General features: G+C 44.8%; 1 protein-coding gene across 1 annotated transcript in view; it reads left to right on the forward strand.

Moving 5' to 3' along the window:
• MAML2 (mastermind like transcriptional coactivator 2) overlaps positions 1-18,990 on the forward strand; it is a 416,468-nt gene that overhangs the window by 273,316 nt on the left and 124,162 nt on the right. The window contains exon 2 of the mRNA XM_055422908.2: positions 4,928-6,454. Within this exon, the coding sequence (XP_055278883.2) occupies positions 4,928-6,454 (1,527 nt within the window). The remainder of the gene's footprint in view (positions 1-4,927; positions 6,455-18,990) is intronic.

The raw sequence follows: 18,990 nt of genomic DNA on the forward strand, positions 1-18,990 counted from the left end.
TGCTGGGAGGGATTGGGGGCGGGAGGAGACGGGGACGACAGAGAATGAGATGGCTGGATGGCATCACCGACTCGATGGACATGAGTTTGAGTGAACTCCGGGAGTTGGTGATGGACAGGGAGGCCTGGCATGCTGTGATTCATGGGGTCGCAAAGAGTTGGACACGACTGAGCAACTGAACTGAACTGAACTGAAAGAGTTATTCCGACTTCCCTGGTGGTTCAGACGGTAAAGCGTCTGTCTACAATGCGGGAGACCCGGGTTCGAGTCCTGGGTTGGGAAGATCCCCTGGAGAAGGAAATGGCAATCCACTCCAGTACTATTGCCTGGAAAATCCCATGGACAGAGAAACCTGGTAGGCTACAGTCTATGGGGTCGCAAAGAGTCAGACACGACTGAGCGACTTCACTTTCACTTTCTTTCAGAGTTATTCAGTCTCCCAACCTCAACTGGGTCACCAGTAAAAGGGAGGGGAGAGGGTAGAAATAGAATCAGCTTTTCAGAGTTGTTGTTGCAAAGATTCTTAGATTTGTTTGTGAGAATTCAATGAGATTTAATTTAGCATAAGTAATATGCTAGGCCCATGGACACCAGCCCTCAATAAATGACTTTGTTGTTGTTGTTGTTATTACTACTACTGCTGCCACTACCACTGCTAATTCTATCACTGCCTCTCCAATCCTGGTAACTTAGAGAAAGTGCTGGAGCTGCTTCCCAGGGTATGTACTGAGCTGCCCAGGGAGTGGCCTGAGCAGTAGGAGAATCTGGAAGAACAGGTTTTTTCAAAGCAGTGGAAAATAAATCAAAGGCAATAACCCAAACCTGGAAAAAGAATGTTTTCCTTTGTTTGTTCTTTACTCAATGTGAGAAAAAAAAAAAACCCTTCAAAACGTAACTTATGCTGAAATAAATCAGCTGGCCACTTCTGAGGCAGCGTGGCTGACTCTGCGGTGTGTGCTCTTTCTGACCCCCTGGGGACAGTGACCACTTTCAGTGGGCCGCAAATGTAGTGATGACTGACAGTGTTCTGTGATAATGTTGGCCTCGACCAGGGGAGAGATGACCTTGGGAGTCAGGGAAACACGGAGAGACAGCAAAGATGGAGAAAATAAAAGCTCCATGACCAGGGACAGTGAGCACCCTACCCTTTGTTGCAAACTGCTCATCACCAAGTGTTAGATCTCGTGGGACTTATTAGTGCGAGCTCTTGGCTGAAAGTAACAGAAGCCCAACTCATGTTAGCTTAAGGAAAGAGGAGACTTTATTATAAAGATTCCACAGTGTATCAAGGCAAACAAGGAGAGTGGCAGAGGTGGCCTCGTGCTGAAATCAGGCCTTCAGATGCTCTCAAAATCTGTGTGCTTTCTCTCTACATCCTTCTCCTTCTACAGACTTTCTTCCTCTGTGGCTCTGGTGGGTTTAATGGTACAACACTTCACACAGTTTTATAAATGACTGTGTGTTCAGAGTGTTAGTTGCTCAGACATGTTCAGCTCTTTGTGACCCCATGAACTGTAGCCTGCCAGGCTCCTCTGTCCATGGAATTCTCCAGACAAGAATACTGGAGTGGGTTACCATTTCCTCCTCCAGGGGATCTTCCTAACCCAGGGATCGAACCTGGGTCTCCCACATTGCAGGCAGTTTCTTTACCATTTGAGCCATCAGGGAAGCCCATAAGTGACCATGCAGCATGCAGCCACCCCAAAAGAGCCTAGTTTCACTTTCTCCAATTTCAAAATCTTCCTGGAAGGAACGATTAGCCCAGCTTGGGTCAGGTTCCTTTTCCTGATTACTCATTCAGTTAGTTCAGTCGCTCAGTCATGTCCGACTCTCTGCGACCCCATGAATCACAGCATGCCAGGCCTCCCTGTCCATCACCAACTCCCGGAGTTCACTCAAACTCATGTCCACAGAGTCGGTGATGCCATCCAGCCATCTCATTCTCTGTGGTCCCTGTCTCCTCCCGCCCCCATCCTTTCCTAGCATCAGAGTCTTTTCCAGTGAGTCAACTCGTCGCATGAGGTGGCCAAAGTATTGCAGTTTCAGCTTCAGCATCAGTCCTTCCAATGAACACCCAGGATTGATCTCCTTTAGAATGGACTGGTTGGATCTCCTTGCAGTCCAAGGGACTCTCAAGAGTCTTCTCCAGCACCACAGTTCAAAAGCATCAATTTTTCGGCGCTCAGCTTTCTTCACAGTCCAACTCTCACATCCATACATGACCACGGGAAAAACCATAGCCTTGACTAGACGGACCTTGGTTGGCAAAGTAATGTCTCTGCTTTTTAATATACTATCTAGGTTGGTCATAACTTTCCTTCCAAGGAGTAAGCGTCTTTTAATTTCATGGCTGCAATCAGCAGTGATTTTGGAGCCCAAAACAATAAAGTCTGACACTGTTTCCACTGTTTCCCCATCTATTTCCCATGAAGTGATGGGACCAGATGCCATGATCTTTGTTTTCTGAATGTTGAGCTTCAAGCCAACCTTTTCACTCTCCTCTTTCACTTTCATCAAGAGGCTTTTGAGTTCCTCTTCACTTTCTGCCATAAGGGTATTGTCATCTGCGTATCTGAGGTTATTGATATTTCTCCCAGCAATCTTGATTCCAGCTTGTGCTGGATTACTCATTAGCAATGGTAAAAAGTAAACTATACCAACACGGTACATCCACCGTAACTATATACAAGGGGGCAAAACCACAGATAATGGATTAATGAAATAGGTATTATTGAACTACATGACAAGAAACATATTTTTCACATTCAGCCTTAGACCGTATCCCCGCCATTCTCTGGTTCTTCATCATGTGACCATAAATTCAGGATGACTCTGTGCTCACTGCCCCCACCCTCTTACACAAGGCAAACCCTACCCCTAAACAAGCTGACTCCAGCATCAAATAGTGGAAATGACACACGCTTTAGAACTACCCAGTTCAGTTCAGTTCAGTCACTCAGTCCTGTCCGATTCTTTGTGACCCCATGGACTGCAGCACGCCAGGCCTCCTGGTCCATCACCAACTCCTGGAGTTTACTCAGATTCATGTCCATTGAGTCAGTGATGCCATCCAACCATCTCGTCCTCTGTCATCCCCTTCTCCTCCCACCATCAATCTTCCCCAGCATCAGGGGCTCTTCCAATGAGTCAGCTCTTTACATCAGGTGGCCAAAGTATTAGTTGCTCAGCTATATTAATTTCACTTTCGAATTAAGTTACCTGGAAATCTTCAGGAGGGTGGGGGAGTGATGGTAAGAGAAAAGGGAGGACGGGAGTAGCGACAGAATTTTGTATCTGGGAAATGTCCTTCTTCCTCGGGTAATTTCCGGTTATCCTGAGCAAACATAAATAATTGAAATGGTTCAACTGCACTGGGAAAGCCACATTTTGCTACATATAGCCTTCCGCTTTAGAGGCAAAGCAACAAGCATCTCAAGATCAATGGTGTATATTTTATGTTTCTTATTAATTTACTGCTGTGACTGTATGGTTCTTAAATCTCTCTATATAATCTCTGAAGTTAAAGGAATACAGTCTAATCGCTGAATGAGTGACTGAAGTCCTAGGATATTTTGTTGCTGTTTAGAGAGATGCTCCTCTTTGAGAATATAACAAGCCATATTTTTTATAAAGTATACTTTATTGAGTGCTTAGTTTGGTAAGCCCTGTGCTAAATGTTTGCATGTCTCATGTCTTCCTTTTTTTGGAATTGTTTTTGCTTTTTGTTGAAATTTCTTTGTTTTAAATTGGAGGATAATTGCTTTGCACTATTGTGTTGGTTCCTGCCGTATACCAATTTGAATCAGCCATAGGTATACGTATGTCCCCTCCCTTGTGAACCTCCCTCCCACCTCCCAACCCATCCCACATCCCACATCTCACAGAGCACTGGATTTGAGTTCCCTGTACAAGCTTGTGGACAAAGAGTGGGGAGGAGAGGGTGGGACGAGTTGAGAGAGTAGCATTGAAACATGTACAATACCACATGTAAAAGTAGACAGCCAGTGTCTCATGGCTCTCTATGAGTTAAGTGCTATTGTGCCCAATTTCCAGGTAAGGAAATTGAGGCTTGGAGAAGTCAAGAACCAGAATCACCCAGCACTCAGCGACAGATTGGAATTTGAGCTCACCTTAACCAGTTCCAGAGCCTGAGTACTTAACCATCATGTAGTACTGCCTCTCTACACCTCGGTTTTGGCTAAAAGTCTGAGAGACAGGCCACATGAAAAGTGAATCCCCAGGAAAATCCATGCTTTAGAGGGTCTCAGATGATAAGTGATAATCCCATAGATTCCGTGCACCCACACAGTGTTGCTCCAGGGGCTTGAATGCAAAGCCGCAGAATCATAGGAAGAAAAATAGTTAAACAACAGAGGGAATGTCTCCTTAGACAAGGCAAACATTCTAACTACTCACTTAGAAGATGAGAGTGGTAAAGGGATTGAATCTGTGCAAAAGAAACTGGAAATTGGGTCTTAGCTTTAGACTCTGCGCTCTTTCCCACCTTGGTCAAAATTACGCTCAGTCCAGTGTCTGTGTCTGGGTGGGTTGTGTGTGCATGCATGCGGAATAGTTTGGCCTGTTGCAGAAAACAGCACTACTTGGGTGGTTAACCATAGGTATTTTCAATAACTCCCGACGACATGTGATAGATTCTTCATCCACTGACCAGGGTACCAATCATGGGAACCTCTGTGACCTCCCACCCTTCATTGACCTGCTCCTCCAGAAACATTTTGCCCTGTCTGTGCTACTGTTAAGTTTCCTTATCTTCCGGACTGGGCCACATTTGTGCTTTTCTTTTTTGAATTCATCCTGCACACATGTAAATGGAAGAACATTCACATATTCTGTTTCCTTTGACTACACGCATATCTGGGTTAATATCTCATGCTTTTTTTTTTTCTATTCCCCATCTGTCTTTCAGCTCCAGGGTTCCTTGAAAAGAAAACAGATCGTTAACCTGTCTCCTGCCAACAGCAAGAGGCCCAATGGCTTCGTCGACAACTCGTTCCTTGATATCAAAAGAATCCGTGTCGGCGAAAATCTCGCTGCAGGACCAGGGGGCCTCCCAGTAAATAATGGACAAAGTCAGATGATGTCAGGGACCTTGCCCATGAGCCAAGCACCCCTGAGAAAGACTGCTGCGCTGCCGCCCCCTCCTACACACTCTCCTGGAAATGGTCTGTTCAACATGGGCTTGAAGGAAGTGAAGAAGGAACCTGGAGAGACACTCTCTTGCAGCAAGCATGTGGATGGCCAAGTGACCCAGGAGAATATTTTCTCTAACAGGTACGGAGATGATCCCGGAGAGCAGCTGATGGATCCCGAGCTGCAGGAGCTGTTTAACGAACTGACCAACATATCGGTGCCTCCCATGAGTGACCTGGAGCTGGAGAACATGATTAATGCCACCATAAAGCAGGATGACCCATTTAACATCGACCTGGGTCAGCAGAGCCAGAGGAGCACTCCCCGGCCGTCCTTGCCCCTGGAGAAGACAGTGATCAAAAGCGAATACTCCCCTGGCCTGACCCAGGGCCCTTCAGGCTCCCCGCAGTTGAGGCCCTCATCCGCGGGGCCCCCGTTCTCCATGGCCAGCTCGGGCCTCTCCGCTTCATCCCCGATCCCTTCAGTCCCCCAGAGCCAGGCGCAGCCCCCGCCAGCCTCCGGAGCGGCCCGGGCCCTGCCCAGCTGGCAGGAAGTGTCCCACGCCCAGCAGCTCAAACAGATCGCCGCCAACCGGCAGCAGCATGTCCGGATGCACCAGCAACAGCAGCAGCACCAGCCCGCCAGCTGGCCAGCCTTGCCCTCCTCGGCAGGGCCCTCCCCAGGCCCCTTCGGGCAGGAGAAAATCCCTAGCCCCTCTTTCGGCCAGCAGCCATTCAGCCCCCAGAGCACCCCCATGCCAGGGGTCGCAGGCAGCGGCAACCAGTCAAAGGTCATGGCCAACTACCTGTACAAGGCCAGCCCCTCGGCCCAGGGAGGGCCGCTGGACATGCTCCTGCAGCCCAAGCCGCAGGACCTCAGCCGGAGCTTTCTGAACAACCCGCACCCAGCCATGGAGCCCCGGCATGGCAGCACCAAGCCTTTGTTCCATTTTAACTCGGATCAAGCCAACCAGCAGATGCCTTCCGTGTTGCCTTCCCAGAGCAAGCCTTCACTCTTGCATTACACCCAGCAGCAGCCGCAGCAGAGCTCCATCACGGTTCAGCCACAACAGCAGCAGCAGCAGCAGCCACAACAGCAGCAGCAGCCGCAGCAACAGCAGCCGCAGCAACAGCAGCAGCAGCAGCCTCAAGCGCAGCAGCCAGCGGCCCAGCCCACCCAGCCTCTCTCGAACCAGCCCTTGCTGAGGACCCCATTACCAGTGCAGCAAAAGATCCTCCTGCAGAAGATGCAGAATCAGCCTATCACGGGACTGGGGTACCAAGTCTCCCCGCAGCACAGACAGGTAAGGGCCGCGCTCCTCCCCAACCAGAGTCCCCAGACACCACCGAGCTCAGTCACCATGCTCTGGTTACCATTGTATTTGTGTTAGGACAGAATCAAGACCCCAAAGAGAGCAGTGGTCCTGACAGATGCCTCTGAAGACCTCCTAAGGGTTCCCTTGAGGCGTCCGGAGGCAAGAGCATCTTCCTTGTAGAGCGGCACTGTTTCTAGGGTCTGCCCTTGCTTGTTAAGAACGTTGCCTGAGGATCAGTGCCGTTAGTGGCATGTCTGGTTGTCAGTAATCTTCTGATAATGCCCATGCCTGGTGCCTATTCGTTCAGTCACTAAGTCGACATGCATGTTCCGAGTACCTGCCATGTGCATGATATTGTGATTACGCTGAGTACTGAAATAAGGCCAGATGTGATATTAAGAGTGTTGAATGACAAATATCCACACACACCAACCCACTGAAATGTCTAAATGTCCAGCCCATCATAGCAGATCCTGCTGTGACTCCACGCTCATGCATATGTACCCTCCTCAAGTAAGACGTGTTCTCTGTCTGCAAGTTCAGTCTGGAGAGGGCGACAGGCTTTAAAAACAATCATTTTAATACTGAGTGGAAAGGATAATGATATGGAGCACGAAGGTTGGGTGTTTACCAAGCAGGGGGATATCAGGGAAGGTTGCTGGAGAAAGGCATGTGTGTTAAGTGTTAAAGGGTGAAATTGTCATGACTGCAAACAGAAAAAAAAACTCTGTGGTTACCTTATATCCTGCGGTTAACATCAAGCGGAGGTCTTATTCTGCCCCAAACAGGAATCGTGTGAAGAGATAGCTCTGTCTCCAGAGCACACGCTGGTGAATCAGAGCTGCTCCCCAGGGAATTTGAAAGGAAAAAAATCCTTCCTGGAATAAGTGAAGGGAGGAAGGAAGGCAGGAAGGGAGACTGAACGTTGCTTTGTACATGTAATTTGACAGGTCTCTGTTAGTGTTCAAGCACAAAGAGAGCATATGACATGTCAAAACAATATGTCAGGACAGTGTGACGGCACAGAGCCTAATTCCCAATCACATTCCTCGAGTAGTTTGTGTGGCTGCTGCCCGGAAAAGAATGCCACCAGCAGCACGGACCGTGGCCAAGCTAATCTCCACCCTAGATATACGCCAGGAGAAAACCAGACCCAACCAGGATTCAAGAGCTGTGTCCCAAGTAAAGCTCTCAGTTCTTAACCACCTACAAAGTGTGTTTTTCTATCGTAGATTGTGAAGAATGAGCTTGGAGTAGAGTGCTGTGTATATTTTACGAAGTTCCATTTTTAACATGGGTAATTTTGGGATCATTTAAAAACAAACAGTATTGTGGAACTACTTTCTAATATTATATGTAACCACTTTGCTGTGACTAAATCTGGGTTTAAATTCTTACTCGGATATTCTAGCTGTATGAACCTCAAGCAAACTAGTGAACCTCTGTAAGTCTTAGTTTTCTCACCTGTAAATGAGGGTGATAATGTATATCCTAGGATTTGGGGAGAATAAGTGTTATCTTTCTCAGGCCAGTGTCTAGAATAAAGTTGGCTATTACGGTGCTTATCATGGAAAAGGCCTTATATGATATCAAAATATTTTTAACAAGCATTACTTTTATGCAGGAGATCCCTTGGAGTAAGTCTCAGATTTTAACAGAAGCAGTACTAGAGGAATAAAAGAGAACTAACGTTAGTTCTGTCTAGCGCTATGGTGAATGGGTAGTGATTTGCGTTTCCTGGGCCTGGACTTCTGACCATAAAAGTGGAAATAATAAATAATGAGATATTACTAAGAGTCATGGTTTATTGACTGCTTATAACTGACATGACTTCTGTCTCCCTTATTGGTATCTCATTTTACTCATACAAAGTAATTACCATTATTCTCATGTTAACAAGTGATACAGTTGAAGCTCAGAGAAGTTCAATGTTTTCCAAAGTTACACAGATAACAAGTAGCAGAGGCATGATTCTAATGGTCTATTTTGAAGGCCATACTTTCAGCCATGAGGCTGTACCACTCACAAGTAGGCTTTGCTTGGAAATGAATTTGTACATCATTGAGAAATTCTCCCAAGAAATATTTCTTATAATGCTGAGCCATATTTACATAATCCACATAGTAAATTAAGTTTGGGGGGTAATAAAGTCTCATCTTGAATTACCTTCAGAGTTGTTAAAGAAAAAAATAAAAACATATCTGTGTGACCCTTGACCTTCCTGAGAATGAGCATTACGAAGCTTAACCAAAATAAACAATGTGCAACAGGAAATATAGCTCTTTGGTGCCCCATCAGCCCTTCTCTGGGAGCCTTCCTGCCACCTCCAACATCCTCTGTCCTGTTTCCGCCTCCATTACTCATGTCAACAACTGTACACCACATTTCTGACCCCTTGGCCTCCACCCCGGCTCCACAGGACCCAAGCACCCCAAGGGGTGCTAGTGGACAAACTGACAAGCATCTTCCAGTGTGTTAGATAATTTTTACTTTTCCTGGTGCTTGCGACACTTACAATGCCAAGATAATTTTCATCTTCAAGAAGGACCTCAGGTAGCAGAAGTGGTGGTGACACTGGATGGCAGGCAATGGCTCTCCATTCAAGCCATTATAATCCTCAACCTTATCAATTGAACTGTATTGTCCCTTCAGACTCAACAGTTCGATGAAGTATGACTGAAGTGTCCTGTGTCTGAGTTGTGAGCAAGTGTATTACAGCTCTGTAGTCAAATAAATGTTACCCTCTTGAAAGCATTCACCTTTACAGGAGTTGGGCCCATTCCAATCACGGTGCTGTTGTTCGATACAGTTGCAGAGTTTTTTCCCAGGGATTGTCTTCAGAGCTTTTAGCACATCAAGGAGATTATTATCAATACAGTAATATTCATTTTGTCGGGGTTATCTGTGAAAACAGTCAGACTGAGTATTGCCGCATTGGGCCAAAAAAACAAAGAATAACTACAGTATGATGGAACTGCATTTCAAATTTTCCTTGTGAATTTTCTCTGAAGATAATAAAGAAAGTAAATGAGTTGCTTCCCAAGATGATCATCTTGAGAAGTGATTTTCACTTGGATGTACATATTTCTAGGTTTTTCCATTTTTATTGTCTCATCCGATATGTTGCTACGTATTCTCAACTCCAAGAGGGTAGTTTTAACTCTGCCATTCATAGCAGAGAGTGGAGATCTGTGTTCTCATTTCAGATTAGCTATATCTCTGATACTCATGACCAAAGTTACAGGCAAACAGGGATTGGAAATTAAGCAGTTCTTATGTTTATCAACTAAAGAATTCTGAACAAAAATAGTAGTCATGGGTTATTATTTTTCTGCTTGTCATACTCACGTTGTGTCAAACACAGGAAGATTTACTAATGAAATATTCTAATTGGGACACTCTAGCTTTGGGAATGGTGGAAATCTTGGTTCTCTGCTACAAAATAGTAGATTGAATATGTTGATCATTCGTTTAGAATTTACCCAGTAGGCTAGGCAAAGATGACCTTCTCTTCATCCTCAGAACTCTGAACCCACACAGGGCTGCATGCTCAGGCAGAGGCTGAACTTGAGGGGTTCATATGTCCTTCTCTCTTTATTGGGTACCCTGTTCTCCTAGATGTGAATGACACCCAAGAGTTGGATGCAGCATAATCGAATTGTTGGAGGCATTTTTATCGTTCCACGCCTGGAGTGGTTTTAAGTAATCCATTCCTTGGAGGCTGGGGGGAACAAATAGTGTTTGGTGTTTCACAAAATGTCTTCAGCAACTCTGTCTTGCTGAGGTTTGGGGCTTGGCAAATGGAAATCCCTCCTGGCTATAATTTTCTTCTTTTTCCTATTGGAAGGTTATGGGAGAGGGCAGGAGAGGAGTGTAGTGCCTGCAGTTCTGATTTATCTTCAAGTCACTGAATACTTGCTTTAAGGTGTAAGAGAATTATTGGTTGACCAGGGCTCATGAGAGTTCAATTCAAAGCCTTAACCTCTTCAACTAGAATACAGTCTTTTTCAGAGCTATATAATCGGACACTTGAAAGAGTGAATTTTTTTTTTCTAACATTAGAGCCATGAAACTCGAGTGGATTCTATATTTGGTTTAGAATTTTCCCATCTCCAAAAATTCTGAGAGGGAAGGCAGCCAGTGAATGGATGGTTTGTTATGACCAAAACATAAATTTGTACATTTCCTTTTTAGTTTAAAGCCAAGTTCTTCGATCATATATTAGGAACCTCAACCCACTCTCTGTACCTAGCCAAGTTCATCCTTCAGTACTCTGTATATCAACCATTGACATAAATCAAGCAGTGTTCTCCTCCCCTCATCTTTAAATTAATCTTGGATGTAGCTAATCTTAAAGATGAACACTCAAAAGATTGTTTCCCATTTGGCCTAGCTGAAATTGGAGGAATGAGCCCTCAGTGCAGCTCTCATGTACTGACAATGCTGCTGAATCCTTATAATTGCCCAGAGAAAGTTCCAGAGAAGAAATAGACCCTTCAATCAATTAGGAATGCCTTTTCTAGTAGGAAAATATGAATTCAGAGTTCTGCAACAATGTAACATTCAATTCAGCCCTTTGCTGGGGATAGAGTTTGGTTAAAGTGTCTGTCAGGCTAGTGCCAGGGTTTGGTTTTAGGGGCCAGAATCAAGTGAGGGGAAGTCAGGAGCATGAAGGGCCAAAGACAGAACCTAGCCAAAATCCTAAAAATGCTGGGAAACAAGACTAGTCAGTATACTCAGAATCCAGAAGTGAATTTGAAATTTGGTAACAAACTCATGAATTCACAAGTGACCTAAAATCTAGAGTTGAAATTAGGATAGAGACTTGGGAGATGAGTCTAAGTGGTCATCACAAATGACCCTCAACCATTTGATGATTTCCATTATGACTTACCTTGGCTGGGTTAGGCTGGCAAAAGGAAAAAGAGCTGGTACAAATTTTGCCCATGGCAGGCAAGGAGCATTATTTTTATATTTTCATTTTATCTTTGATAGTTCATCATTTATGTTTACAAAGGAAGCAAAATTTGTTTTTGGTGCCCCATGAAACTAGTGCTAAGTCCAGGATCCAGAGTAAATTTCCAGACACACATGTTAATATAATTTGTACTGAAAACTCTTGACCAGCAAAATTAGCAGAAGGGATTTTGCTTGTGTTCTATTGGTGTTCATTGGTTTATTTTAACAAGAGTACCAACTCTGTGCCATATATAAATCATCCAAATGGTTGTTGTTGTTTAGTCACTCAGTAGTGTCTGACCCACTGTGACCCCATGGACTGCAGCACTCCAGGCTTCCCTGTCCTTCATCATCCAAATGGTAGATATTATTAATCTTTTTTTAATATCAGTAAATGAGGACACTGAGACTTAGAGAGGTTAAATAACTTGCTTAGAGTTAGTCAGTAACTCATCTGATTTTAAGCCTAGTGATAAATACCGTGTTGCCCAAGGAAATAGCTATAGGTGGTCTGAGTTGTGCTAACAGGGTCTTTCTTTGTGATATCTGTTTGACATTTCACTGTTGTCTACATTCTCAGTTTTTTCTACATCAGGCAAAATTTAAGCCAGTTTTGGTGCAGTTGCCTTAGCCCAATCTACAGATCTCTAGTCTCCTGTTTGCCCAACCTGGAGTCAAGAACTAAAGATTCTAAGCTAAACTGAGTACAGTTCTCTGCTTCACTCTAGCAATAGCTGTATTCATTCATTCAAAAAAATATTGGTTGAGTACCTACTCTATCAGTACTATCTACTGATACTACAACTGAGAAAAAAAGATGAATGTGTGATGTAGTAAGGGGAAAATAAAATATTTTAAATTAAAAAAAATTAAAACATCAGAGAGTGTTTCCAAGTTGCTCTATTTTCATCATACTGTGAACTTACTCCTGCTTCTGTGGCTAGGCTGATTTGTTGCTGGATTTACTGGTACCTCTGATCCCTGATAAAAATGGGAAAAACCCAAGGGAGTGGTACGTGATTTAGTTTGCAAAGCAAAAAATCCAAAGGCTTTGTTAGATTTTTGAACTGAGAAAGAAAATTTAATCACTCTCTTTTCCTTTAACATGATCCATCAAGATTTCAGAAACTGTTCAGGGTCACAGAGTTTTACAAGAGTGTGAAACCATAATTTTTGCATGTATTCATTCATTCATATGATGAAAATTTATTGAGAACCTACAGTGTGTCCAGAATTGAAAACTAAAAGCTTAAGTGATCCAAAGAGCCCTCGTTGCATTCATCTAAAAATCAAGAAGGCATGCTTCCTCTCCTCAGTGAGTTTTTAACCGGAAGGAGACATCTGTCCCTAATACTATTGGGTTCCCATTGTGTACACCTACTATTTCATCCTCATCCTGAAATCTACTTTATGTAGTAACTGAGCCCAAATCATCTGGGCTTTTCCCCAAGTTTTCAAGTTCAACTTTGAGCATGTTATTTTAACCTTTTATAGACTAGAACTCTGCTGGATATTCCACTTTCATTTCTATTTTACTTTATCATTCTAGTGGGCGGGAGGAGAAGGGGACGACAGAGAATGAGATGGCTGGATGACATCACCGACTCTGTGGACATGAGTTTGAGTGAACTCCGGGAGTTGGTGATGGACAGGGAGGCCTGGCATGCTGTGATTCATGGGGTCGCGGAGAGACAGACACGACTGAGCGACTGAAGTGAACTGAACTGAACTGAACTGATGCAATAGCTTGGATCACAATAAAGTGAATTGGAATAAAGCAACAATTAACTCTTGATTCCCTCCATAAAGAAATAAACACAGTAGCAAGAAGAGTATGTTGGCCTTGGAATCATAATACATAGGGTTTAAATCCATCGTTAGGGGAATGGCTTCTATTATTCTCATTTCAAGGTCTTTGTCCATGGCTTGCATCAGTCCATAAGAGCTATGCATTTAAAGCATTAGTGGTAATTTAGCCTGTTGAATACCAAGTTTCTAACTAGGGAAAAAGGGGGTATGAGGTTAAGAAATAGATTCGATCCTGGAGATGGAAATGCAAGAGGGTTAATGGAAAATCTGACAGATATTTAACTGTAATGTGCATTAATGTAAGTGACTCAAACAATCCCCTTTGCACCAATTCTAATTAGTTTTGCCTTTTCTAATCAGATGTCAGTTCTTATCAGTTCGGTAGAGGGGGGTGGTGTGGATTCTTCTTGTGAAATCAAAAGGAAGCCAAAACCCATTTAGCCTGAGCACCAATCAGTAAATGTTCCTATTAATGGTTAATTAAAGTCAGACACAAAGACTTGAGATTCAGAAGGTGCTTACAATAAGTTCTAGGTTTGAAACAAAAGACCACATAAATATTTAGACTTCTCGAATCAGAGAGATGTGATGTGAGTGAATCATCTTACTCTTTTATTAATACATTGTGGTGCAAGCAAGGAAGATTCAACTTACACACGCAGAGCCCAGGCAGCTCTCTGGATGCTAATTAGAGAACTCTGGATGAATATTTGTATTTTATGCAATGAATCTGAACAGTAAAGTGACACCTTCTTTAGAGCAGAATAGAGGGAGGCCAGTGAGTGTTCTCCCGTGCATTCTGCAAAAACGAAGTTTCGAGGTCCCTGAGGATGGCAGAATGGAGGTGGTTGACCTGTTTCCCTTTCTTTCTACTACTGATTCCCTCCGCCATGAATCACTGGCATTTTCCACAGTTTGCTTTTCACAGGAGCTTAAGTCCAGCTCCACCTTTAGGAAACAGGAACTTCATAAACAGGGAGCTCTTCTGGCCCTGCGTCCTGTGGCACACATATCTGTGGCTCACGTCTCGACTTCATGTCTCTGAATGGTTGTCGAGTCCCTTCTCCCTTTGTCTGTACCCGCTCCTGTTTCACTCTTCAGGAACAGACCGATTCTGAACTTGCCTCTTTTCCCTGGACTCCTTTGAGACCCATTTTATGGCAGGCCTGGAAAAGGGGGTGGCGAGGACATTTAGCCACTGGAGTTGTTATTGGCAACAAGAGTGAAGAGACTTTTCCCGGAAAAGGATGCGTGTTGGGGAGAGCCAGGTGAGCTGGCAGGCCACCTCTGGGTCCCGCAAGCCTCTGGTGCAGGTGAATGAACTGAGTGGACACACCCATGGGCAAAACATTATCCTTCTCGCATCAAGTCCTCGCTGTCTGGCCTGAGTCCTTGCCGTCTTCCCAACCTGCCAGTGGAGTGAGCATTCTAAAATAGAATATCTGTCACCTGCCTCAGCCCCTTAAGTGGTCTTCATTTTCTCAGAATGAAATTCAGCTCCTTGTGCAGCTTTGAAAGCCCCGTGTGACCTGGCTCCCACCAAGCACCCCAGATTGACTGGCTTCTATTCCCAACATTCTTCTTCCCTTCAGCCCGCCCTTTGACCCCTCTGTGCCCTCAGACCCCTGGACACAGTGCCCTCCAGCTCGCTCCAATAGACGTGTCCCCTGAGTCCTGAGAAGTACCAGGCTTTTGCCCTCAGGCAGGTCTTCACACACGCTGTTCCTTCTTTCTGGAACATTCTCCTGCTCTACCCAGGCTGGCTAACCTAACCCTAAGCTTTCTCAGTCTCAACTAAACCATTTCTTCCACAGGGTTTCCCTGGCCTCCCAATCTGGGTTCGCGCCCATGCCTTGCTCTCTGCTGGTTGCCTCTCCTTCCTCTCTTTCATCGTCTTTGTTCTTGTGTGTCTTCCTCAACTGAACTATGCGCCACGTGAAGCCAGGAATCATGTCCCTCTCGCTCACCCTCATACTCCAGTCCCCAAGATGTCTACTCTGTGGTTGGCACCTACAGCATACTTGCTGAAGAAATGAACAAAGGACTTGTACCACTGGCCCACCATCCTCCCTTCCGTTCTGAGGGCTTACGGTCACCAACGCATCTCCTCTCCTCCTCAGAAGGTAGGGACAGGGTTAGCCCTTCCACCTCCCTCCATACCAACTCTGCCCTTCAGACATTTGCCCGTGGGCCTGACAGCAGTTCAGGGAATTCACTCTCAGCTGCCCCATGGGTTAATCCTGTGGAAAGAGATCAGGCACAAGCACTTTTGATGGAAGCTGGACTGACCAATACCCTGGCGATTCATGTAAGTAAGAGTTTTATCAACAATTGTTGCTGTTCAGTTGCTTAGTCATGTCTAACTCTTCACGACTCCATGAACTGTGGCACGCCAGGCCTCCCTATCCTTCACCATCTCCTGGAGTTTCCTCAAACTCATGTCCATTGAGTTAATGATGCCATCAAACCATCTCATCCTCTGTCACCCCCTTCTCATCCTGCCTTCAATCTTTCCCAGCATCAGGGTCTTTTCCAGTGAGTCAGTTTTTCGCATCAGGTGGCCAAAGTATTGGAGCTTCAGCTTCAGTCTTTCCAAGTGAATATTCAGGCTTGATTTCCTTTAGGATTGACTGGGTCAATCTCCTTGCTGTCCAGTATTGTTGATAAGAACAATAAAGAATTTTATCAATGATATTCCATGTGATTTTTACCTTTTTTTAAATTTATTTTTTATTGAAGAGTAATTGGTTTACAGAATTTTGTTGTTTTCTGTCAAACCTCAACATGAATCAGCCGTAGGTATAGAACATCAATAATTTACCAATAATGACCAAACACAATCCCACCTCAGAAGTGATTGACAGGAACAAGTGATTATCGTGTTGTTTTATAAGGTTTCTGATAGAGGTTGCTGTCAGGTAAACTGGGAATACAGAGATGAACCACCTAGGACAGCCTTGGGAACCAGAAAAGGTTTCCTGAAGGAGGTATCATCTAAGTGCCTACCTCAAGGAAGAATAGGAATTAGTGAGGTAGATGGGAAAAGGCCCTCCAGGCAGGGATTGAGTTCTTTTGGAAGATTCCAAGCAGTTCAATGCGGCTGGTCTGCAGAGTGCAAGGTCAGGAGAGGACAGATAAGACTAGACTGGTGGGGGGGGGGGGCGGGGCAGATCATAAGGAGCCTTAAACACCACTGTAAGAGGTTAGGAATTCATCCTGAGGGCAACAGGAAGTTATGGAGAGAAGCCTACAGGTTGTTTTTAAACAGAGGCATAACTGTTGCCTACCACAGAGCAACTGTGAAATTCAGACATGTTGAATGTTCAAGAAACAGATTTGGTCTGCAGAAAAGTTGCAGTGTAGGGAATACACTGGGGGGGCCCCAGGCGAGGGGCGTGGTGAACTTCACCAGATCTGTATGCCAAGAACATTCCAGAGATTTTGAACGGGCCATTGCTGTGGGCCCAGGAAGCTCCTGCCTTCTGTCTAGGGCAGGGACCCTAGAATGTCCCTGCCGGTTCACTGGTCCTCTGCCCTGTTCCCCCCACCACCGCCCCTCACACATGGCTTCTCTGTGGCCAACCCTGGACTTCCACTGTTGCTCCAGAGGACTTGGTCCATCCGTTTGATCTCTTATAGCTCCCTTTCCCTCTTCAAGCATGCTCAAGTCCTCAACACCCTTTCAAAATAACTTCTCATCAGCCTTCCCTCCCCTGTGACACGCCACTTTCCCAATAACCAGGCTCTGAGTCAGTATAATTCTTCCCTGTCCACCTCGGGCCACCTTCCCGGGTGGTACCACGGAGGCCACAGATGATCATCCACACCTTTCTCTTCTCTGTGTCCACTACTGCTGCCCACATGTTCATGTTATTGCAATATTCCCCTGCCCCTCCCAGTAATGGGCTGGGGAGTGGGGCTAAGAAATCTGCCTTGCTCTATACTCCTAAGGGTTGAAGCCAGTGGCTGGGGTTCCAGACACGTCTGTGGCCTCCCCCCTGGAATTACAGCCTTACCCAAGATCCAGTCCCTCGTTGAGTCTCCTTCCACTTCTCAGGACCAGCTCTCCTCCCTTTGAGGGTCTCTTGCTCAACCAGTGCCTTTTCTCCACTGGCCGCAGATCCTGTTCACAAGCGCAGACAGCTGTGAGATGTCCTGGCCCCCCGGCCCTGGCCCCCGCCATCCCCACCCTTACTGCCCACGCTGCTGTCATCAGCCTTCCTCAGGCTGTGAAATAGGCACAGTCCCATCTCTGCCTCCTTTGGTGCACACAGCATAGGGAAAACTCCTCAAGTACAGCTCTTAAACCTTGCATTATACTTCCATTTCAGGATCTGCTTGGTCCAGTGAACTATGCATTCCTAGTGAGTCTGGACCCTGGAATTTCCCTTCTCCCTCTGAACTCATTAAGCATTCTGCATCTCTTATTGCATTCATTGCTTTTTTCAACCTTTAATTGTCGTTAAGTCTGTATTTTAACCCCTCCACTAAGCAGGAAGCTTGAGACCAGAGTTTGTTTATCATTCATCTTTGTAACTCCAAGGATTAACAGAGGAAGTCCCAACACCAGACAGACAAGCAGAGAGGAGGAAAGAAGGAAGGGAAATAAATCAGCTGTACTCCAATACTCCAATAAAAATTAATTTTAAAAACTTGGTAAAAGATTTAAAAATGAAGTTATGGTGTGTGTGTGAGAGAGAGAGAGAGAGAATATGTTATAGGCTGTGTGATCTTGAAATCAAAGGCTGTATGGTCTTGAATTATAGGTTTGAATAATTTGACACTGATCTGAATATAAAATGTACATTACTGAGACTTTATCCATTGCTTACTTCTAAAAATGTTGTAAGTGCCTTAATGACCACAGTCGTGGCCAAGTTACTTAATATCCCTGAAACTGACCTGTATCATCTGTAAAGTAAGAACACCACCTATTTTACAGGATTCTTGAACACAGTCCATGAAATAACCCATAAGACGTATGACAAATACAAGGCCTGCACCTGGTAGGCAGTTCACGAGTGCTGGCTTGCTTCTCTTTACAAAATAAGGACCCTCTGAACCAAATCCATTCAAACAATGCAAATTAAATGTTAGTAGACATTTGCAACGGGTGATTTCCAAAACTGCACTCTCATTTAACTCTGTGTTTCCAGGCAACTAAAGCAAAAGGAATCATGTGGGGATGTAGAGGTTCTTCTTTTTTTTTTTTTTTTAATATAAAAGAAAGTGTCCTGGTTCAGGACAGTGCAAGCACAGTTTTTCCTGGAAGTAAATTCAAAGGCCCATTTATCATTGGGGGAATTGGGTAACGTGATGAATGTCTTCCACTGGGAATCTTGTGAAGATGCTGACAGTGTTTACTTTGATGTTTCTGTTATTAAGCTGCATTATGAAATCTGAGGCCAAAATCCTAGATTTTAATTCAGTGTCTACTTTTCCCCTCCAAGCTGAGATAATGTGGTCAGACATAATGTTTTCTACAGCTCTATTCAGTGGTTTTTTTACACTTTTAGCAAGAATACTTCTTTCCTTTCCTCCCCCTTCCAGGGTTCCTTTAGGGCAAAGATTACAAACCAGAGTTCTGGTTTATCCCAAGAGCAGAGTTTAGAGATCATATAGGAATGCATAATTAAAATTCCCATTAGACTGCCTCACTCAAATATCAATTGTTTTGAATGAGTCTCTGGCAAACCCTTGCACTGTGTAAAGTAGATTAGACCTGTGGAATGTCTACCTCAGAATCAGATTTCAGG

Source organism: Moschus berezovskii, chromosome 14 (assembly GCF_049115385.1).
Source record: "Moschus berezovskii isolate FMDL1 chromosome 14, NW_MosBer_1.0, whole genome shotgun sequence".
In the NCBI taxonomy this organism is placed as follows: Eukaryota; Metazoa; Chordata; class Mammalia; order Artiodactyla; family Moschidae; genus Moschus; species Moschus berezovskii.